Source organism: Boleophthalmus pectinirostris, unplaced genomic scaffold (genome assembly GCF_026225935.1).
Source record: "Boleophthalmus pectinirostris isolate CB_2022bp ecotype Guang Dong unplaced genomic scaffold, ASM2622593v1 HiC_scaffold_2, whole genome shotgun sequence".
Lineage (NCBI taxonomy): Eukaryota > Metazoa > Chordata > Actinopteri > Gobiiformes > Gobiidae > Boleophthalmus > Boleophthalmus pectinirostris.
Window position 1 is genome coordinate 9,473,108 of NW_026571152.1, and position 23,577 is coordinate 9,496,684.

General features: G+C 40.7%; 1 protein-coding gene across 1 annotated transcript in view; it reads left to right on the forward strand.

Moving 5' to 3' along the window:
* Positions 1–20,404, forward strand: part of cav1 (caveolin 1) — a 29,556-nt gene extending 9,152 nt beyond the window's left edge. The window contains exon 3 of the mRNA XM_020919179.2: positions 16,419–20,404. Coding sequence (XP_020774838.1) covers positions 16,419–16,760 — 342 coding nt within the window. The 3' untranslated portion in view covers positions 16,761–20,404. The remainder of the gene's footprint in view (positions 1–16,418) is intronic.
* The last annotated feature ends 3,173 nt before the right edge of the window (positions 20,405–23,577 follow it).

A 23,577-nucleotide genomic window follows, 5' to 3' on the forward strand; every position in this document is an offset into this window, starting at 1 on the left:
ATGGTAGGCTCATTGCGGCAAGATTAAAGGTGGACTGTGAAACTTTTCTAGTGTGGGGTCTGCCAACTGCTTGTCTTCATGGAGATTTGCCTGGAATGTTCCAAAGTATGGTATTAAAAGGATCATATTACTCTATTTTCTGATCTGTTATAATGTTGCACTGCAAAAAATAAAATCCAGCCAAGTTAAAATGACTTGAATTAAGAAAGTTTTATCATGATTTAAGTAAATTTCACTTGACAAGTAAAAATTTTCTGACTTTTGTACTTAAAATATGAAAATACATCTTGCTAGACTTCAGATAAAAGCAACAACTCTGCACTTAAAATAAGAAAGAAAATGTAATATTGCTTGAATTAAGAAAAACACACTTGCTCCATTGGTAGATAATTTTACTTGACAAGTTGAATCTACTCAAATAATGTCAAATGTTCTTAATTTAAGTAACTTTAACTTACCTAGATGTTGTTTTTTACAGCGTGTGTTTCCTCGTCACAAATGTACCTGGAGTTGTGTTTTGCTTCATTCACACATTTAACGCACAAACCCTGCAGATTTAGGATGAGTTCTTCTCTCAAATGGAAAATATTTGTGATGTCATGTGTAATAATATAGGAAGGGTTCCACTGTGTTTTTTCAGGCTAAGTTCATATGATGACGCAAAAGTGGCGTCGCGTCTTCACTTTTTATTCAGTGTTTAGATGAGCTTTTTTGGGAAGAAATCTGCGCGCATACGGTGACGCAAAAGTGTGCGGAATTCGATTGGGTATGGGTATGGTGTACTGTATGTGACGTAAACGCGTACACAGCGTGAGCAGATCTGACCAGAGTTTTGCGTCTTGGGCAGTGTAGATGGAAACGCTACGGGGGAGAATCCAACTTTTCCACTCTGGAGGGTGGGTTCAGATTTTTGCGTTTTTAAGATCCAAATACAGCGTCACTGTCTAAACGAAAGGCACTTCCGATCAAATATTTTGTCGTTTTTACCCACAACAGACCCTAAACTACACACACCTTCATTAAAATCTGTAAGATTATTTCAGTCCTCGAATCGCTAAGTCTCTACTGAACTAAAAGTAAAAGGAGCTGTTAACTTGAAAACTACTTCTTCATGACATCACAAGGTGGTAAAGAGCATTTTGAACTTTGGAGGTGTAGACAGACAAATAATAAAGGGAAAATGAAACAAAACACAACTCCAGGTTTGTTTCTGATAAGGTAACAACATTCTAACATGGTTTAAAGCTCACAAGAATCAATTTTGCTCAATATAGGACCTTTAAACTTGTCTATCTTGCGTTTATTTACAATCACAATGGTCACATTTTTATAAACAGCGCTTTTCCATCGTCAAGTCACTCAAAGCTCTTTACATCAAGGAACCATTTACCAAATCTTATACACATTCATACTCCAGTGTCCGCAGACACTGGGGCGAGGTGGGTTAAGTTTCTTGCCCAAAGACAGAAGGACAGCATTCATCTGTGGGAGCTGGAATTGTACCGCCAACTTACGGGTCAGAGGATCAGACAGCTCTGGGTCGAGAGTGGGATTTGAACCACCGAACTTTGGATCAGTGGACATTCTACCAACTGAGCTACTGTCGCCTCACTCAAGAACACTTCTGATAAAAATAATAATAATAATAATAATAATGTAGGTGCTTGTTTCATCAATATCTCCATGGAGACAAGTAGGTGACAGACAGATTTCCCCACTAAAAATGTTGCTTGGTGCATCTTTAATAATGTGTGGACATTTAGAGACACTTCACCTGTACGTGTGTGTGTAGAGAGATTTTTCATTTTGTTTCAGACATTCTTTCCATGTTGCCTCAGAGCTTTTATTTATTGTGCTTGAGGCTCCAGGGCAGGGCATCTGACTCTGGGATGGGCTGAGGAGGGGAGGGGGGTCTGAGCGGGGAGCAGCTCAGAGAAAGGAGCAGAAAATTAGAAATATTTAAAGAAAACATATCGTGCTTGTGTCTGCTGTAGTTATAATCTGTGACACCCCTGGATCATTAGATTATAATTTGGACATTTTAAATCACAATATTCATCGAAAACAAAGTAATAAAAAATAAATAAAATCAGACTTCCATGTTAGAAAACTGCGATTCCCAGTGGGTCATTTTAGTAAGACGACAGCGCCATCTGCAGCCCGACTTCTTCACCACAGTTTCCAGGTGGGAGAGAGTTGATATGCCCCCTCGTCCTGATTGACAGTCTGGTGGGTGGACTTCTGGCTCCTGGTGTTCTCCCTGATCCAACACTGGGACTTGTTGCTCTTGGTGCCTGTGACTTTGGCTTCATCTCACTCCATGAAGTGGTTTTCCTTCTGGCACTGCTCTGACATTCTGGACTGAAACTGTTCAGGATGTTGTTTGAGGAATTCTCTAATAAAATTGATACTATTGCTACTACTACTACTATTACTACTACTATTGCTACCACTATTACTACTATTGCTACTACTATTACTACTACCACTGCTACTGCTACTACTGCTATTACTACTACTGCTACTACTATTACTACTACCACTAGTACTACTATTGCTACTACTACTACTACTATTACTACTACTATTGCTACCACTATTACTACTATTGCTACTACTATTACTACTACTGCTGCTACTACTACGACTACTACCACTGCTACTGCTGCTATTACTACTACTGCTACTACTACTATTGCTGCCACTAGTACTACTATTGCTACTACTACTACTACTATTGCTACTACTACTACTACTACTGCTACTGCTACTACTACTACTACTACTACTACTACTACTACTACTACTACTATTGCTACTACTACTACTACTACTATTGCTACTACTACTACTACTACTATTGCTACTACTACTACTACTACTACTACTACTACTACTACTACTACTACTACTACTACTACTATTGCTACTACTACTACTACTACTACTACTGCTACTACTACTACTACTACTACTACTACTACTACTACTACTACTACTACTACTACTACTACTACTACTACTACTACTACTACTACTACTACTACTACTACTACTACTACTACTACTACTACTACTACTACTACTACTACTACTACTACTACTACTACTACTACTACTACTACTACTACTACTACTACTACTACTACTACTACTACTACTACTACTACTACTACTACTACTACTACTACTACTACTACTACTACTACTACTACTACTACTACTACTACTACTACTACTACTACTACTACTACTACTACTACTACTATTGCTACTACTACTACTGCTACTACTACTACTACTACTACTACTACTACTACTACTACTACTACTACTACTACTACTACTGCTACTGCTACTGCTACTAGCACTTCTTTGTCTTTTGTGTGAGATGTGAGGATTTTCAGACTGAAGCCGAGCGTCTTGAACATGTTGAGCGCAGATGGAGGTTTGGCTGTGGGATGACAGATCTGGAGGTTTGGTTAGAAGAGGGGGGTCAGCGCCCAGCCCAGGGTGCAGCTCTGTGGGATGAGCTCTTAGTCATTCCTACTCCTTCTGGTGGTTGCTTCTGGAATTTATGAAGAGTTGAAGAGTTGCAGATTTTTTTTTGGCCTAGAACTTTTTGGTTCATGAGACCTTCTGATATTTCTGATTGAATTACTGAATTATAACCCCTGATTTTTTTTTTTTTTTTTCTGGGATGTGAATTTTGCTGGAATGTGAGTTATTAAGTTTTCCAATAAAAGTTCTGGCTTGTGATTAGGTCCTAACGGTGGGCTTGGAGTCAGTGAAGAGTGGATAAGGGTGGGATGGGACATGAGTTGGTCTTGGGATTGGTCTGGAGGTTGGTTTGAGTTAAGGGGGGCTTGGAGAAGGGAGTACCCCAGTCGAGAGACATAAATTTGGGATAAAATACATGCAGAATAGGGGGTAGCTTTGAAAGTTGTGTGATAGTAGGGGGTTCCGGAGCAGAAAACACCCCAGTGGAGTGTGCATTTGGGTGGGATTGTTAGGATATGGGTTGGTCTTGGGGTGGGTCTGGAGGTTGGGTTGAGTTAAGGGGGTTTGGAGAACAGAATACCCCAGTCCAGAGTGCATGAATTTGGGATAAAGTATGTGCAGAATAGGGGGTGGCTCTGGAAGTTGTGTCGAAGTAGGTGGGTTTGGAGCAGAAAACACCCCAGTGAAGTGTGAATCTGGGTGGGATAGAATGTGGGTTGGTCTTGGGGTTGGGTTGAGTTAGGTTGGGGTGTTGACCAGGGAGTACCCCAGTCAAAAGTACATAAAGTGTCTGCCATTTGGGAATCGTTATATGAGAGAAAGGGGCCTTGGACCATGGGATTACCCCTGTCAAGAGTGCATAAATTTGGGATCAAGTGAACACAGAACAGGGTTTGTCTCTGGAAGTTGTGTCATAGTAGGGGGATCCAGAGCAGGGAACACCCCAGTCGAGATTGCATAAGCGTGGGATAGGGAGTCATTCTGGAGGCTGAGTCAGAGAAGGGGGACCCCGCAGCAGGGAAAACCTCAGATTCAAGCGCATCGAGGTGGGATTGATATGGGCTGGGTCTGGGGGCTGGTCTGGAGCTTGCATAAGCATGGGATAAACAGTGTCCAGGATAGGGAGTCATTCCTGAGGTTGTGTCAGAGAAGGGGGACCCCGAGCGTAAGGATGGGTTGGGAGATTGGGAGATGGGTTTGTTTGGTCTTTGGAAGACGTGTCGTAGTAGGGTGATTCAGAGCAGAAAATTATGGTGGTTGGCAAGTGCAAGTACAACACACGTTAACAATTTTAAAATTAAGTGGGTGGTTTATTCTGATTTTAAAGCCGAATTAATTTATTCCTCAATCATGTAAACGTTTATTCCGCTGAAAAAATTATTCCGGTCGTTCAGCACATGCTCGTTTGATTGCCCTTCTGATGCGATGATGCACTGCTTGATGGTGGCCCAGAGCAAACGCTGGTCTCGAACCAAAACTGTTTTTTTTAATTAGTAAGCTGGAAGAACTACAAATAATAAAACGAGTGGATGGCAGAAAACATAAAAACATAAATCTTTTCAAATAGGTAGTGGAAGTTTGAAAACAAAATACACATTACATCTTGAAAACAAATTTAGGTTTCATAAAACACATTTGCAAATGAGCAAACAAGTATACAAAACATGAAAGACTTACAAGCAGCGAGACAAATTTACACGTGTCAAAAACACAAACCTCTGAAACACATTAATGAGAAAGTTCTTAACGGAAAGGGAATGTCCTAAAGAGCGGAAGTGACGAGTGAAGTGCGGGACAAGCAGGAAATGAAAAGCAATTCAACAGAAATAAGAAAAATATGTTCTGACTATAGTCGTGACAAAATTATTTGACAGTTTTGTTTACGGTTGTGTTAGTGATGATTTCCTTAAGTTCAAAGCGTGTACTCACATGACAATTCATCACATTTAATGAGAGCTCTCAATGAATCGCTTTTCACTTCCTGCTTGTCCCACACGTTGTTCATTATTTGTCCTTTTTAAGACATTCCCTTTTCTTCAAGAACTTTTTGTTAATGTGTTTTGGTGTTTGTATTTCTGTTTTTGCCACATGTAAATTTGTCTCAGCAATGTACAAGTCTTTTGTGTTTTGTAAATTTGTTTGCTCATTTGCAAATTTTATGAAACTTGGAATTTGTTTTCAAGATGCAAATGTTTTAGCCTGATTCATCAGACGGTTTATCTTTGTAGAAACCGTTTGACCTCGCAGTGTTAGAATTCGTTCGCTCAATGGTAGGTGGGTACTTTTTATCATTTAACCGATCGCTGCTAACTGGTATATTAAGCTTTTCTCAAATCAGGTAGGAAGAAGGGCAATAACGTCTTTCCTCTTGATGAAATTTACCAAACATTCTCTTTGTTCCGGCTTTAAATCCTCAATCTCGGGAATCATTGACAACACAGAATAAATGGCTCTTTGCTGATTGGCTGGTGCCCGAACTCACACTTCCTAAGTTTTTGTGAACCATTTAGTGTATTCTGATTCTTGACCTAGTCGCTGGAGAGAAATTAAATTGAACAGAGGCACAAGGTGGCGCCGGCCTGACTAGCAAATGTGTATTCTAAATGTAATTTTGTTTTCAAACTTGTTAATGTGTGTTGTGAAATGTCTGGAGCTTATTTCACAGAAGAGGACCTTGAAGCAGGATAAACCCCGGTCAAGAGTGCACACGATCGCGATAAAGTGCACAAAAAACAGGGGCTGGCTTTGGAAGTTGTGTCGTAGTAGGGGGACCCAGAACAGGGATCACCCCAGTTGAGACAGCGTAAGCTCGAGGTAAAAAGAGTCCAGGATAGAGAGTCATTCTGGAGGTTGAGTCAGAGAAGGGGAACCCCGAAGCAGGGAACACCCCAGACTCAAACGCATCGTGGTGGGCTAGGATATGGGCTGGGTCTGGGGGCTGGTCTGGAAGTTTATGTAAGAGGAGGAGGGGAGGGGGCTCGGAGCAGGGAACACCCCGGCCGAGGGTGCGGTCCTGGGGATATCCCTCTCCCCTCCTCCCCCCATCTGGCTCCGGAGGCAGACGGGACATTCCTCATATGATCTCACTATGCCCCCCCCCCCCCCTTCTCCCCTCTCACACACACACACACACACACGCACAAACACACACACAGAGGAGGAAAAAGGAACAGTTTCATCGCGTTCTATAAATAAAGACGTCTCTGTTCTCAATCTGCAGTATTTTCCATGTGAAGTGAAGCCAGCTCTTCTCCTTCTCTTTTACGAGCTCTGGAGCGGGTCGAGGGGCTCGGGGGCTTGGAGCTGGTGTTTGGGAGGAAAGATAACTCTGGAATCTGACATTGGCAAAGCTCTGGAAGGTTTCACGGCACGGTGAACTCACTGTCTATGAACGAGAAGGGGATGCCCAGATTAAACACTATTAAAACTTGTACTGAAATGAGAAACTCTTTCAGACAAGAATCATACTTTGGATCTGTCTTCGACATCACCTGGGGCTGTGAAGCTAAATGAAAGAACTACTCTGTTAGACGCTTGAGTAGAGTATTGTTAGACTTTAATTTGAGCATGAGCCAAAGGTTTTTCAGTTAGTAACTCTCTCCTTTATGTTGAAAATCAAACTCCTAAACAGGACCATGAATGTTCGAACTGATCACATGCGCCTGAAAATGAGCTGTTTAAATCCATTTTGTAATATTTCTTCAGTTTTTAGACTATATTATACATATTTTTTTTGTCTGTGTTTGTTAATGTGTGCATTGTATCACCACGGTAACACTTTCAGCGTAATGCCGCTGCAAAATACCAATAGAAAGTTAAAATCATACTTTGGAAAACTCTCCATGGTAATAGATATGTTTGTCATAGTTGCCCAGTTTACATAAGAGCTTTAATTCAGATTAAAGTTATTAATTCCACTTTAAAAAGACCATGTAAACACTTAATTCTTATTGATTATTTGGAATTAAACTTATTCAGAACTAAACTTAAACTCGAATTAAGAGGGTGGTTTATTCTGATTTTAAAGCCAAATTTATTTATTCCTTGATCATGTAAAGGTTTATTCTACTAATTATTCTGGTCGTTCAGCGGGTGCGCGTTGGGTCGCCCTTCAGACGCGATGACGCACTGCATGATGGCGGCCTGGAGCAAATGTTGGTCTCAAACCGAAACAGTTTTTTTTTTTTTAAATAAGTACGCTGGAAGAACTGCAAATGAAAGAGTGCATGGCAGAAAACATAAAAACACGAATCTTTTCAAAGAGGTAGAGGAAAGGTTTGAACAAGGAGGGACACACTGCACAGATCAAAAACAAGTGGAAACAGTTGAAGCAGGAGTACAACAAAGCTACAGCACATAACAGCAAATACGTTCATGTCTCTGTCCAATCAGAACCCTTCCCCACCCCCAGACGTTGAGCGGAATTAAATAAAGATGATTTAACGTGTTTTCCATGTAAACCTTAATTTGGATTTGTAATTTCCATCTAAACTTGAAGGAGAATAATTTAATTGTGATTTATTTAATTCAGAATAATTAAATTGGGATTAAAATACATCATGGCCAGTGTGGTATATGGAAACAAGCTTCTCCAGGCCAAGTAGGACTCATGTTTTTCTGAGTAATAAATGCAACCAAAAACCAAGAAACAAACATGCTTTTACTTGAAGCTCTTGTCAAACTACAATTCAATCTGTTTATCTTCATTTCTACAAGCAAGGAAGTGGCAACACAAGACAGGTCAGATCTATGGAGAGGGGATCATGCTCACAGTAAGAATACATGTTTCGTTTAGATGTTTTTAAGCAATAAAAGTACGTGACTGAATAAATCCAAGGTATAAAATAATGAACACCTCAAACAGTATCAAAATGAGACAAGAGACTATAAAAGCAAGTTTGAAGTGAGCTGTGCGTCAGACTGGGGATCTCCTCTGTTGTGTTGGGTTGTGTTGGGTTGAGCGGGTCATGTGATGCTGGGTCACACGCTCCCTTCTGTTTGGCCTCCAGTGTGCAGTGTGAGTCTGAGTCAGAGCTCGTTCTCTTTATCAGCTCCACAAACTCTCTTCAGATCTCATGTGAACTGTAAAATATGAAACACTCCCACCAAATCCTGAGCTCTGAGCCACTTGATGTAAGTGTGTAACAACACAGAGGAGAGTTATATTTTGTGACAGGTTTTTGTTGGTTTAAACAGATTTTTAAGCATACATATTTATTATTTTTAAAATCTCATATGTACTGTATATCATAGTATTATAGAGCCAATAGAATAAATAAATGTGTTTTGTAACTCATGTATTGACTTTAGGCATGTCAGTCAATATTTGATCAAATAGTAATAGCTGCTCATGCTGACACTTGCCATTGCAATAAAATAGCCAGTGGTGGAAGAAGTACTCAGTTTTGTTACTTAAGTAAAAGTACAAATATTGTAGCAAAAAATAACCTACACAAGTTAATCTATTTAAAAGTATTAAAGTACTCATTTAAAAATGCACTTTCACAGCAAAAACTGGAGGGTGAAATATTTCAGAGTTGTTTTTAACACCAAACAAAAGTTATTTTAACAATTTGAAAGTTAAATGAGGGTTGGAGTTGGGGTTATTTGTCAGAGTTGACATGGTTGAAGTTAATTCAACTTCCCTTAGAGTTAATTTGGCACCTCCAAACCACCACTTCAAACTCCCACGAGAGAAAACCAGTTTGAACCAGTTTTGTACAGAATTTCATCTTAAATTAACTCAAATAAAGTGTAAAAATAAAACACCTTTGTTTTTGATAACCCTAAAAAGTGTTATCCATTCACTCTCAAATGTTAATAAAACTCTTGATTTTAGGGTTAAACAGGAGACTTTGGTCCAGAGTTACTTAATTAACATTTCTAAAAATGTTAAATTAACTCTAAAACAGATTGGACTCATATAAACCCTGAGTAAATGTAAATGTAAAAATGAAAAATTGATGCTGTGAGAGTCAGTTTCAACACTTTACTTTCTGTTGTGTATTTTGTACAGATTTGTGTCTTATAAGGCTTCAGATGTAGTGATTTTAAAAAAGAAGAAAAGAAAAGATTTGTGAGGAATTTTGTTCATCAGAAAGTTTTTTATTTTTTGCTCAAACTATGAACTTGTTAAAAATAAACGTTCAGGCTTTTTTAGTAAGTCTCAGACAATCATAAAAAATACCATTACTTTTCTGTCCTTTTCAAAAATGTAAAAGTAAAAAATATTCACTTTAAAATGTACTTAAGTAAAGTAGAGATACCTAAAATGTACACTTAAGCACAGTACTTAACTACTTGTTACATTCCAGCATTGAAAAAGCTTTGTGTACTTAAGTTATTGATAATTACTCATGCGAACTGGACACAATTTGTCATAGTACTTTTTCAGTGTATCCTAAAATGCTTAAACCAAAGAAAGTGTGCAAAAGAAACATGGCTGGTGAATTAAAATAGATTTGACAGTATTCCAGTCACTCTTTCCAGCTCGTACTGTCAGTAAACCGTGATCTTAAATCAAATATTCACTGAAAACTGTTAGGACTAAACCGACTCCTGTGCTCTGAGTCAGTGACTTCCTGGAGAAAGTTGTCATGGAGACAATATTTGTGAAGTAAACAAAGATATTATGGTCTGTGTATCTGCTTTGCGACAGATTAAGGTCAAACTGAGACGTGCTAATGGTGTGATAACCACTCTGCCACAGTAACACAGATCAGGAGTCTAACCCCACAACCTGCGCCGTACTGAGACGAGGAGACAGGATAACAGATTTCCCTCTTTCTAAATGTGGCCGTGGTTTGGGGGAAGTCTCCAGACCGGAGCGTGTCCCTCCTGAGTCCTGGTTGAGTCCTGGTCCGGTTCCACACTGGCTGCTTTGTGTTATATTTAACTCTTAATGAGAGTGTTCAGTGAAGGGATTCCCTCAAACGCACAACTTTTCCACTCCGGACTTTTCCAGGCTCTTCGCAACATGTGGAGTCCTGGTCTAGTCCTGGTCTAGTTCTAGTGTAGCCCTGTTCTAGGTTTCGTCCTGATTTAGTCCTGGTCTAGTTCTGGTTTAACCCTGTTCTGGTCCTTGTGCAGTCCTGGTGTAGTCCTGGTTTAGTCCATGGTTTGGTCCTTTTCTAGTTGTGGTTTAGTCCTGGTCTAGTTCTGGTCTAGTCCTGGTGTAGTCTTGTTCTAGTCCTGGTTTAGTCCTGGTCTAATTCTTGTGTTGTCCTGGTCTAATCCTCATGTAGTCCTCATCTCATCCTTGTGTAGTTCTGGTCTAGTTCTGGTGTAGTTCTAATCTAGTCCTGGTGTAGTCCTGGTCTAGTCCTAGTCCTAGTCCTCTGTAGTAGTCCTGTTCTAGTCGTTCTTGTGTTGTCCTGATCTAGTCCTGGTGGAACCGTGGTGGAGTCCTGGTCTCGTCCTTGTGTAGTCCAAGTCTAGTCCTCAAGTAGTCCTGGTCTAGTCCTCAAGTAGTCCTGGTCTAGTCCTCAAGTAGTCCTGGTCTAGTTCTCATGTAGTCCTGGTCTAGTCCTTCCATAGTCCTGGTCTAGTCCTCATGTAGTCCTGGTCTAGTCCTTCCATAGTCCTGGTCTAGTCCTCATGTAGTCCTGGTCTAGTCCTTCCATAGTCCGGGTCTAGTTCTCATGTAGTCCTGGTCTCGTCCTTGTGTAATCCTAGTCTAGTCTGCATGTAGTCCTGGTCTCAATCCTCATGTAGTCCTGGTTTAGTCCTGGTTTAGTCCTGGTCTGATACTATAGTTTAGTTTTGGTCTAGTTCAGATTTAATTTTCTTGTATAAATCTCCTTGTCTCCATGGAGATGTTATTGTTTTGCCTGGAATGTTCCAGTGTGACACTAAACTTTCCTATCTCTGACTAAGTTACAGGTCATATCTGTGGAGCCATTCAATTCAAAACACCCACAAATCTGGTTTAGACCCTGCGTCCCTTATAACACGTCTTTGAGCTCTTTCAGACCTGGTTTAGTCCTGGTTTAGTCCTAGTTTAGTCTTGGTTAAGTCCAATGTATAGTTCAGGTTTAGTTAAGTCTTGGCTTAGTCTTGGTTCAGTCCTGTTTTAGTACTGGTTTAGTCCTCGTTCAGTCTTGGTTCATTCCTGGTTTAGCCTTGGTCCAAGTCTGGTCCAGCCCTGGTTCAGCCCTAGTTCAGTCCTGGTTCAGTCCTGGTCCAGCCCTGTTTTAGTCCTGGTTTAGACCTGGTTTAGTACCAGTCTGGTCCTGGCACGGCGTCTCTCTTCACCTCACAGCACCTCTGCAACTCATGTTCAAACTATGTGAACCACGGAAAGTTTGTTTTTTCCTCAATTTAAACCAAACGTCGTAAACTTTAACAAGAGACAAACCGCAGAGCCGGCACAAAGAAAACCCCAGATGCCCTTCCTGTGCACCGGATGCCCTCCTAGTGTGTCAGATGCCCTCCCAGATCAACCCAAAACATGCACAAAAAGTCAAATCCTCCAGGTAAGGAAGTCCTGATCAAGACCAGCTCAAGATCTAGAGATGGTCCCTCTGCTCCTGACAGGTTTAACCCAGAGGCACTGAAGGATGGGTCAAACGCAGAGGACACATTTCCCCACAGGGACCTTAACCCGGTGTACCAGATGCCCTCCCGTGCTCCTGGTTTAAGTGAGGTCTCTCATTTGTCCTGATCAGAAAAACAGTGGAAAGAGTTTTTAATGAGAGACTGGAAACTCTGCAGAGGTCTGACATCATCCACTACTCACTGCCTAAGACGTCTACAGTACAGTCCCGGTGTAGGCCCGGTTTGGTTTAGCCCTGTTTAGTCCTGGGTTAGTCCCCGTTTAGTCCTGGTTTAGTTTAGTCGTGGTTCAGTCATGGTTTGGTGTGGTGTAGTCCTGGTTTAGTTCTCACTGAGTCATGGTTTAGTTCTGGTTTAATCCTGATTTAGTCCTGGTTTAGTCCTGATTTAGTCCTGGTTTAGTTCTGGTTTAGTCCACATTCAGTCCTGGTTTAGTTCTCAATCAGTCCTGGTTTAGTCCTGATTTAGTCCTGGTTTAATCCTGATTTAGTCCTGGTTTAGATTTCAGTCCTGGTTTAGTCCTGATTTAGTCCTGGTTTAATCCTGATTTAGTCCTGGTTTAGTCCTGATTTAGTCCTAGTTCAGTCCTGATTTAGTCCAGGTTTAGTTCTCATTCAGTCCTGGCTTAGACCTGGTTTAGTCCTGGTTTAGTTCTGGTTTAGTCCACATTCAGTCCTGGTTTAGTTCTGATTTAGTCCTGGTTTAGTTCTGGTTTAGTCCTGATTTAGTCCTGGTTTAGTTCTGGTTTAGTCCACATTCAGTCCTGGTTTAGTCCTGATTTAGTCCTGGTTTAGTTCTGGTTTAGTCCACATTTAGTCCCTGTTTAGTCAGGGTTTCGACCTATGTTTTAATGACTGTGGTTGGTATATTTTTGGTTAAGTCCTGTTTTAGGTCCTGGTTTAATCTTGATTCAGTCCTGGTTTAGTCCCGGCCGGCTCGGTCCCGGTTTAGTCCTTGTTTAGTCCCTGGTTTAGACCTGGTCCTCATTTAGTCTCCAGTATTTGTGTCAACATGTTTGTGTTTTATTTCAGACGAGGTAAACTACAGGAGTGGAAAATAACAGCATTTACATGACGACATCAACAGAGAGAGAGAGAGAGAGAAGAGGGGAAGAGAGGCAGGGACAGAGGAGGGGGGGTAAGAGAAAGAGGGAGAGAGGTAGACAGAGGAGGAGAGAGAGAAAAAGAAAGAGAGAACTAAATGTATGCGTTTTTGATTGTTGGATAATGTGGGCAGAAGAGAGAGAAAGGAGTTAGTAAGAGCGAGAGATAAGGGCTGGCAAGGATAGAAGGACGGAGGAAGAGAGTGAAAGAGAAGAGACAGACAAACAGAGAGGTGATGGAGGAAAGAGAAGAGAGAGAGAGAGAGGAGTAAAGAGAGGGCAGAGTGTGTGTCACTTGACCCCTGTTAAACTGTCAGGTTTAATAGTGTGTGTAGTGTTTGAACAAACCCTGTGTGCAACTGTACAGTCAATATTAGAACAGAGAGAACAAGAGAGGAAGAGAGGAGAGAGGGACAGAGGGAGGGACGGGAGGGGAGGAGAGAGAGAGGGGACGCCCGGGGAGCGATGGAGAAGAGAGAAAGGGAAAAGAGAGGGGGGAAAGAGAGAGGGGAGGAGAGGGAGAGATGGAGAAGAGCGAAAGGGAGAAGAGAGAGGGAGGGGAGGAGAAAGAGGAGAAGAGAAAGGGGGAGAAGAGAGAGAAGAGAGAGAGAGAAAGAGGAGAAGAGAGGAGAGGAGAGGAAAGGGAGAGATTGAGAAGAGAAAGGGAGAAGAGGGGAAGAGAGAGAGATGGAGCACACAGAAAGGGAGAAGAAAGAGGGAATGGAGGGGAGAGGAAGGGAGGAGAGAGAGGGAGAAAGGGAGGAGAGGGAGGGTGAGAGGGAGGGAGGAGGACGGGAGGGAGAGAGAGGGGAGGAGAGGGAGAGATGGAGAAGAGCGAGAAAGACAAAGGCAGAGAATGAAAGAGAGAGTGAGAGAAAGAAAGAAAGAAAGAAAGAGAAGGCGGATACAGTTTGTCATTAGCAGGACATACGCTGGTTGTGTTGCGATAACGCTCTGAACGGGGAGTAACTCAGCGCGGAGAGCAAAAGAAATAGGAGACCGAACAATTAGGCAAAAATGCAACCGAAACGAGGACGAGAGTCGGTCGTGGGTCTTTCTCTGAACCCAGATGCCCTCCCAAAGGCGCCTCTGTCTGCCCTAGTCTGACCCGATTAGGAAGATTGGAAAAAGAGGAGGAAGAAGAAGACGAAGAGGACGAGGCTGGGGCGTGGTCTCTCTCTCAATCTGATAAAACCCGATGATTTACGACGAAACGACGAGCTGATTCTGCAGGCGGAGAGGTGGAGAAATGTGACATCATAAATCCATCTGTCATCAAGGAGAGAGGAATGGAGGAGGAGAGAAAGAGAGAAAGAGAGAAAGAGAAACAGCTTATTCGCAATAATTTGTTCCATGTTTTCCAAATAAAAACAAAGTCATAAACAGACATGGGTTAGAGATGCTACAGATCGATAAAACGCTGAAGTGTGGAACCCGCAGCCAACACAACATGGGATTGATTTTTTCTTTCCGTTTTTGTCGCCGTGGATACAGTAATAACGTTCGAGCGCCGTGTGTGGAGTGAGTGAATAATGAGTACAGTGTGGCGCTGTGAGAGGTTTGGACAGGCCTGTTAACGTGGAACTAAACACTGAATCAACTTTCTTTTTGGTGACTCAACTGTGTGTACGGTGTTTGAATAGCTTCGACTGTGCTTTTTTTTTAAGCAATTTTAGTGAGAACTGGGTAAACGTGCAGCTCAAAAGTGCAGCGCAAAGAGTCTAGCGGCCTCTGCAGTTTCAAGTACTATGTGACATCACACAGAACTGCCTTGGTAGGTGTTTCTGATTACAAATGGCTGAATGCAGGGGCGGAGTTTCAATCTTCCAAAATATCGGTTCACTTGATATCCTGGTTCAACATATAAATTGATGTGGAGTTAATTGTGGATTAAGTGAGATTCAGGAGCAGGACCACGCCTCAATGTCCCCCTGCTCCTCTCCAGCCAACCACAGCTCAGCTCAACCACGCCTTCAGTTACCCAGAAGCCCCATTGTCTCCGTTCTCTTAACTCCCTCTCTCCCACCCTGTGTCTCTTGTTGATCCTTCAACCTGAAGACTTCATCTGCAAAAGGAGGGGGGTCCTGAATCAGCTCCTGCATCTCCTTCCAGCCATAGCATCTATCCACCGTCAATAAATATCTTCATCCTGTTCCATTGTTGTGGCATGGTCTGCCCAGAAAATCTCTTAATGAACTTATTTGTACAAAGCTGTTGAGATTAGGGCCCGATCGATATATTGGTTGGCTGATATGGGCACCTGGAGACATATCGGCTATCGGCCGATATGTCATCTTACCGATGTGGGCCGATAGTCCACATAGGCATGTTACACGTCGTTATAAAGCTTAGACTCTGTATAACAGGGGTCATTAAACTAAGGTTTGACACTGAGTTGTTGCTTTAAACATTCTAGTGTCTGATCCACGATACTGACTGACTACACATAAAAGTGAACTTCAGTGCAGTTTAGGCCAGAAACAAAACTACTGCTCGTTTTTATTAGACTTATTTGTGAAGACTTATGATCTGAGAGCTGCCTGTATGAGTGGTGAATGTTGAAAATGTGTCGACTTTGAAGCTACTTTTGGTTCTTTCTCATTGGTTAGCAATTAGTTGCTGTAGCTACCACACATAAACAGTCTGTTTTCTGACACTGGTCTAGTGTAAAGTGACTAAAGTGGCTGTACATGTTACTGGACCTGCATTAATATGTAAATGAGCTGTGAATAGAGGTGTGAATGATCAGCATTTAATTACAGCGGCTTGCACACATTTACCACTAAAGATTTATAGTAGAAGTTTACTTATAGTACTTTCTTTACTGTCTAGAATGTGATGCAAAAATGCCATTACGCCAATGTACTGTCTTTAAATATGACTGTAAAGAGGCAGAATAACAATAAATGTAGCCTAAACAATCCCAATATAAAATCCAGTAGAACCAGACCTAAGTTGAAGATTTACAGTGAATTTTATATAACTAAACTCACATTTTATCAGAATCATATTGGCCGCAAAAAATTCATATTGGTCTGGCCCTAGTTGAAATAAACAATAGCTACATCACACATGTGTATCAGTGTTGTCTTATTTTACTTTTGTTTTAAGGAAATAAATGTGCATTCAGTCTCTGCACTTGTTTTGGTTAATATTAGCAGATATTTAAAAGCTATACTATCAGAATCAGTATAGTAACTGAGTAAGCTGTATCAGTCCATCCTGAACTACTTTCCTAAACTTTCTCCCTCTCTGTCTCCAGGTGGACTTCGAGGACGTGATAGCAGAGCCCGCCGGCACCTACAGTTTCGACGGCGTGTGGAAGGCCAGCTTCACCACCTTCACCGTGACCAAGTACTGGTGCTACCGCCTGCTCACGGCTCTGGTGGGCATCCCCCTGGCGCTGGTGTGGGGCATCTTCTTCGCCATCCTGTCCTTCATCCACATTTGGGCCGTGGTGCCTTGCGTGAAGTCCTACCTGATCGAGATCCACTGCGTGAGCCGCGTCTACTCCATCTGCGTGCACACCTTCTGCGACCCGCTCTTCGAGGCCATGGGCAAGTGCTTCAGCCAAGTCCGCATCCGCACCACCAAAGAGATATAAGCAGATCTGAGAAATATCTGAAAATATCTTTACAAATACGGGATACACTTTCGAATAACTACACTGTAATTAGCTTTTTAAATTTTTATTTTCTTTTAAGTGGGACTAAACACCTAAACGCCTCACAAAACTACATTTCAAGTACTATTAGAGCTGATAAATTGGGCAGCAGCGTGGGAGTGATGTCACATAGTACTTGAAATTGCAGTACACTCACATTTAGTCAGTCATTTTCTTTGCTTTATTAAGGCTAATTAAAGTGTAGTTATTATAAAGTGTTACCAAAATATAAAGGTGCAATATGTAACTTTTTCCATTGGTTTCCATGGAGATGTAACTGTTCCACACTATGGCATTAAACTTGTCTATCTCCATGGAGACAAGCAGGCGACTTCACCAAGCCAAGTTATAGGTTGGGTCGAGTCTGTGGAAAGTTTTTGATATTTGGAGATAAAAAACAACGCAAAAATAAATAATGCCAAACTGCGGAACATTTCAGGAAAAGAAATAACATCTCTATGGATACAAGCAAAGTTACATAGTTCATCTTTTAAACTATATCTTCAAAGAATATGTGAGATTTTGGGGTTGAAGATAACGGAGAGATACAATTTTGAGTTTTAATTTTGGATTTTATTTTTGGATTTTATTTTTGAATTTTGTTTTTTTGAATTTTTGTTTTTATTTTCGGGGCTGCCGTCAGTCCTCTTTGGTGCTTGTTTGGTCTGGAGCTGTCCGTGGAGAGCTGGGTTAACAAAGCCGGGATTAAACTAACCCTGAGTCCACAAAACGCAAAACAAACCCTGGATCAGGACTGCCCTGTCTGCCCTGGGGTGACCCGAGTTTAACCCAGATGCCCTCCCGAAAACTGCTCCCGTCTGCCCTGGCGTGAACTGAGATTAAACCAGAAGCTCTTCCCGAAAAACGCCGCGTGTCTGCTTTGAGTTTACCCCGAAACTGTCCCTGGATGTATACCTGATGCCCTCCCCAATCCGCTCCCGTTTGGTCCAGTTTATATGCAGATGCCCCCTCCCCGAAAGCAGCGTCATCTCTCCAGTTTGAGCACTTATTTTTAACCCAGATGCCCTCCCCGAAACTTGTACGGCGCGCCTTCGGTTTCACCCACAACCGCCGCCAAACAAACCCAGATGCCCTCCCCAAATCCCAAATAACAACTCACTGTGCCTTCGAGTTTTGATCTACGTTTGTGCCAGATTGTCCTCTTGTCTGCTCTGGTTAGATCCCTTTTTTTTTTTAACCCAGATGCCCTCCCCGAACTGTCTCTGCTCTGCTTCTGTCTGACACTGAACTTACGCCGCCCTATAGCCTGCATCACCGCTTTACATTTTTTCATTTTGGGACCAGAATATTTTAAAGAACTAACACAAGATGATGTGAATGGAGAGACTAAAGTGGACCAATGGACTCCCCGGTTGGACGGTTTTGGGAATTTTTAAATAATTTGAAGTTTGGATGTTTTCATTTTTAATTACCATGGTATTTCCTACTTTTGTTTATTATACTGTATGTTCATGGTGGAGTTTGCAGATTTGTTGAACTTTTTATTTTATGGTTCATATCTCTGTCTTGTGTCTTCTCTGCTGGTATAAATAAACAAAAGTGAAATATTTTGTAGTTAACAGCTTCAGAAAGTGGTACCACAATTCACAAAAAGTAAATCTCTCATAGAGTTTTATAGATGTATGACCTTCCATCTGAATTTCTAACATGAAATTCCCAAATTCCATTGTAATTTTAATATGGAAAACCCAACAAGGAGGGAAAACGTTTCCATTGTCCATTGTTTAAAGTCCATATTTGTGAAGAGGTTTTTCAAAATAAAACATTAAAGGTGCATTGTGTAACTTCCACTGTGTTTCTGGTGGAAGGTCTGTTGGAGATGTTATGGCGAAATGGAGATTGCCTGGCATGTTTCACACCTTGGTATTAAACCATAGGAGACCAAATCAGACCAAGTTACAGGTCAGATCTGTGGAGAGGCGACACGGCTCACAGTCAGAACGCTTGTTTTTCTAGGTATTTTTAAGCTAAAACCAATTGTGAATAAATAAATGAACATTCCAGGCAGAGAAATAATCATCTCCATAGAAACAAGCAGGGGGCACAACCAAAAAGTTACACAGTGCATCTTTAAAGCCATGCACAGAAAGTGGTACCACAATTCAAAAACAGTAATTCTCCCATAGACCTTCCATCTGAAATTCTAACATCAAATTCCCCAATACAAATCTGTTATTCCATTGTAATTTTATTATGGAAAACGTGATTGACCTTGACACGGAGGAGAAACGTTTCCGTTGTCCATTGTTTAAAGTCCACATTTGTGAATAGGCTTTTCAAAATAAAACATTAAAGCTGTATTGTGTAACCTCCACTGTGTTTCTGGTGGAAGGTCGGTTGGAGATGTTACGGCGAAATGGAGATCGTCTGGAATGTTTTACGCTACGGTTTTAAGCCTCACTGTCTTCACAGAGACCAAACCAGACCAATTTACAGGTCAGATCTGTGGAGAGGCGATGGATATTTGAGCTAAAACCACCTGTGAATAACTAAAAGAACATTCCAGGCAAAGAAACGACATACTCCCAACCAAAAAGTTACACAGTGCATCTTTAAAGCAATGCATATCAAAGTGAAGTGGTTTTTCAAAATAAAACTATCTTAAACCTGCTTAAACACTTAACGCTTATCTGCACCTGATCTTTATTTAACTGCAGCACTTGTTTGACACTGCGCAATATATTTAGTTAATTCCTGTTTTGGACCATTTTAGAATATATTAAAATAAAATAAAAAAGAGATTTGTTTTTCCAAGTTTATTTGCAATTTTCAACCTTATATTATTTGTTTAAGGTTTTCATTCCAGTGCAATATCTGGAGGAATAGTTTGGGATTTTTAATAGCACTAATGTCACCTTTGATTTAGATAGAATTCAACTTAAATACTTAAAATTGCCTTAATTTTTTTTTTTTTAAACAATTGTGTTTAAAGAGGGCAACTAATGTAAACTTCAAATATTCTGGACTATTTGGGATTTTAAAACAGCTTTTGTACTATTTAGGATTGGGATTTTTGGTAGATTAAAGCTGTACTGCGTGACATTTTGTCTCCATGGAAACAGTAAAATGGCATGCCCACAACACAGCCAAGAGAGGCAGATCTATGGAGAGGCAATATAAGGAGACTGGTTTATGTGATTTTATTTTTTTTTTACTTTTTACTACTATATCTATTGTCAATGAAATGTTACACAGTGTGGCTTTAAAAATACCATCAAAATAGCAAAGATAATAAAAGTTGCTTAGTTCCTCTTTAAAATCAATTTGGTTTTCGTGCCTTAAAATCTTCCATTGTACTTGTGTAGAAAATGTTGGACTCTTCTCATGAAAAATCTCTATTCCTGGGTTTAGCATTCATAAAGTTGTAATATTTGATTCATTTTTTCTCATACATTTTGCATTTTAAACTCTCTTGCGCTCAGTTCTGGACACTAAAGCCTGCTTCTCTCCACTGCTGTCCATGTTTTTGTTGAACTGAACTGAAATGTTTGTATTTTATTTTGTGACGATTTCCTGCTTTTGACTCACGCTGTGCACATTAAAGTTTGATTTTGTCACTGGGATCTGGCCTGACTTGTTTACATAATTTTACATAATTTTAAAGTTTTATATTACGTCTATTCATTGTCTTTAAAGATGAAGAATTATGCTTTTTAAAGAATTATACCATGTTATAACACTGTTTTCTTAGCTGAAGAGGTTTTAGATGTCATCCATGGATATTTGAGTATTTTAGCCATCTCTCCCAGGCCCTACTTGAACCTAGGAAGCACCACCTGGGGCCTTCGCTCAATTTCATTTCTCTCCAGGGACTAGGTCAGTAATCAGAATACAATCAGCGAAGAGACATATATTCTGTGTTGGAAACGATTCCCGAGATCGAGGATTTAAAGCCAGAATAAAGAGAATGTTGGGTGAATTTTATCAAGGGGAAAGACGTTATTGTCCTTCTTCCTACAGGATTTGGGAAAAGCTACTTCATGACCAAATAGCAGTGATTGGTTAAATTTAAAAAAAGTACCCTACCCACATACCATCGAGCGAATGAATTCTAATGCTGCGAAATCAGATGGTTTCTACAAAGTAAAACCAGCTGATGAATCAGGCTAACTTGAACCCTCTTTATGGTTAGTTGTAAGATTCTGTTCAAGACTCAAAAAAAATATACAGTATTTTCTGCACTATAGGGCGCACTTAAAAGCCTAATCAAAAAACGACTGCGCACCTTATAATCCAGAGCACTTTATATATGAATTTATTCAGGTGTCTTAATACGACTTCAGTAAACTACAAAGCCGCAACACTTGCAACATTACGGCTCTCGTAGTCAGGAGCATCGCAGAGTAATACATACTGTGATTCCTTTTAATATCAAAATGCACCTGTCAAGAGACACGCTTACAAAGCCCACTTTAAACTCAAGGTTATTATAAAGTGAAAGTGTGGGAGCAGTGGCTGAGAGAAGGCGAACACACATTCACCAAGACAGGGAGACAGCGCCGAGCGACTTACGCCAACCACGATCTGCCAATGGATCGTGGACGCCTGGGCTAAGGATCAGTATCAACTGTGGTCTGAGCTTTTCACCAAGACCAGAATCATCACTGAACTGCCAGGGAACAGTAACCACACTGACTAAAGTTTGACTGACTTATCTTATAATCCAGAGCGCCCTATAGTGTGGAAAATATGGCTATGGGAACCACTTTAGGTCCCCATGGAGGAGCTGGAGGAAGTGTCTGGGGTGAGGGAAATCTTGAAGGGTTGGATGATACAAAACAATACACTGCAACTTAATAAATCTAAAGCAGTGTGCTGTAGTTTCATTAGGGATGTGCATGTTTTTTTCAGCAAATCTATCATTTTCAAAACAATAAAAGGTAACATGAAGATGATGTGTTTTGTGTGAATACTCCATGGAAGTGAAAAACCCTCCTGAAATGTTTGGATGATGTGGACATGTGGCGTTGGAGAAACACAGGGCTTTTGTTTGAGCTGTAGTTCTGGGTGAGTCATGCTGCCCTGTGCTTAGTTTAGTTCACCACTTTAGCCAGTTTTATTACATGAAACAGAATACACTTGCTCTGTTGCCCTGGTTGCCCTCCTCAACAAAAACAGGAACAAAACTCCAGCTATGTCCTTCTGAGGTCTGCCCCACTGCTCCTGACAGGTTTAACCCAGAGGCACTGAGGCACTGAAGGATGGGTCAAATGCAGGTTTAATGCAGAGACACCAAATGATGGGTCAAATGCCAGTATAACCCATAGACACTTGAGAATTGGTCAAATACTAGTTTAAAGCCAAGCCACTGAAGGATGGGTCAACTGCAGGTTTAACCCAGAGGCACTGAGGGATGGGTCAAATGCAGTTTTAATGCAAAGACACAGAAGAATGGTTCAAATGCAGGTTTAACACAAAGACACTGAAGGATGGGTCAAATACAAGTATAACCCAAAGGAACTGAGGCTGAAGGATGGGTCAAATAAAGGTGTAACACAAAGATAGTGAAGCGTAGATAAAGTGAAGGTTTAACTCAGAGACACTAAAGGATGGTTGAAATACAGGTAACCCAGAGACACTGAGGTACTGAAGTACTGGGTCAAATGCAGGTTTAACCCAGAGATGCTGAAGCATGGGTGGGGAAGATTTACTTAAAGATGTTTAATCCCTCAGTCATTGATGTAGGATCCAGAGCAAAAGAAAATATCACTTCTGTCGATTGGACAAAAGTGTTTTTGAGTGAAGATTATTGTCATTTTTTGGCCTTAGTGGGAATTTTTGGGGGATTTGCTAACCTATATATTTTTGGAAAGGTTATTGTATATGGAGTCAGAAAATCAATGTTTGCATTTGCCCAGATGTCTTTATGGTGGCTATATTGGATTTTTTTTTTTAAATGGCCGCCAAAAAACTCTTTTTGGAATATCTCAGCCTCTGAATAAGTTGAAATGTTGATTTTAACTGCTAAACCCACATTTTCAGGGTCAGGGAATCAAATGGTGCTAGTTACAAAGCTGTAAGACCTACCCACATTAACCCTTAGATGTATAAGTGGGACAAAAATGACCTGGTTTGGTTGTTTTCTTGCAATTTCACTGTAATATTCACATCCATGTTACTCCAAAAACATGTTGTTTTTTTTGTTATCCTGCTGAAATACATCTACAATATGGGTAAAACAAATTATAAACATCACATGTAGTGGGTCAGAAAACTGAAAGAGTTTAAAAGTAGCTAACATAAAATTTGGATGTTGAATGTCAACAAACACATTTAGACACAATATGATTACTCAACCTTTTTATTAGACATTTTCTATACATCATCATTATCATCATCACTTTCATACAACCATAGACTGTATACAGTAAAAAGGTTGAGTAATTTCAGTTTTCTGACCCACTACATGTGATGTTTATAATTTGTTTTACCCATATTGTAGATGTATTTCAGCAGGATAACAAAAAAACAACATGTTTTTGGAGAAACTTTGAGTATTACATGTGAATATTACAGTGAAATTGCAAGAAAACAACCAAACCGGGTCATTTTTGACCCACTTATGCACTGAAGGGTTAATGTGGGTAGGTTTTACAGCTTTGTAACTAGCACCATTTGATTCCCTGACCCTGAAAATGTGGGTTTAGCAGTTAAAATCAACATTTCAACTTATTCAGAGGCTAAGATATTTCAGAAAGGGTTTTTTGGTGGCCATTTAAAAAAAAAAAAAATTCAA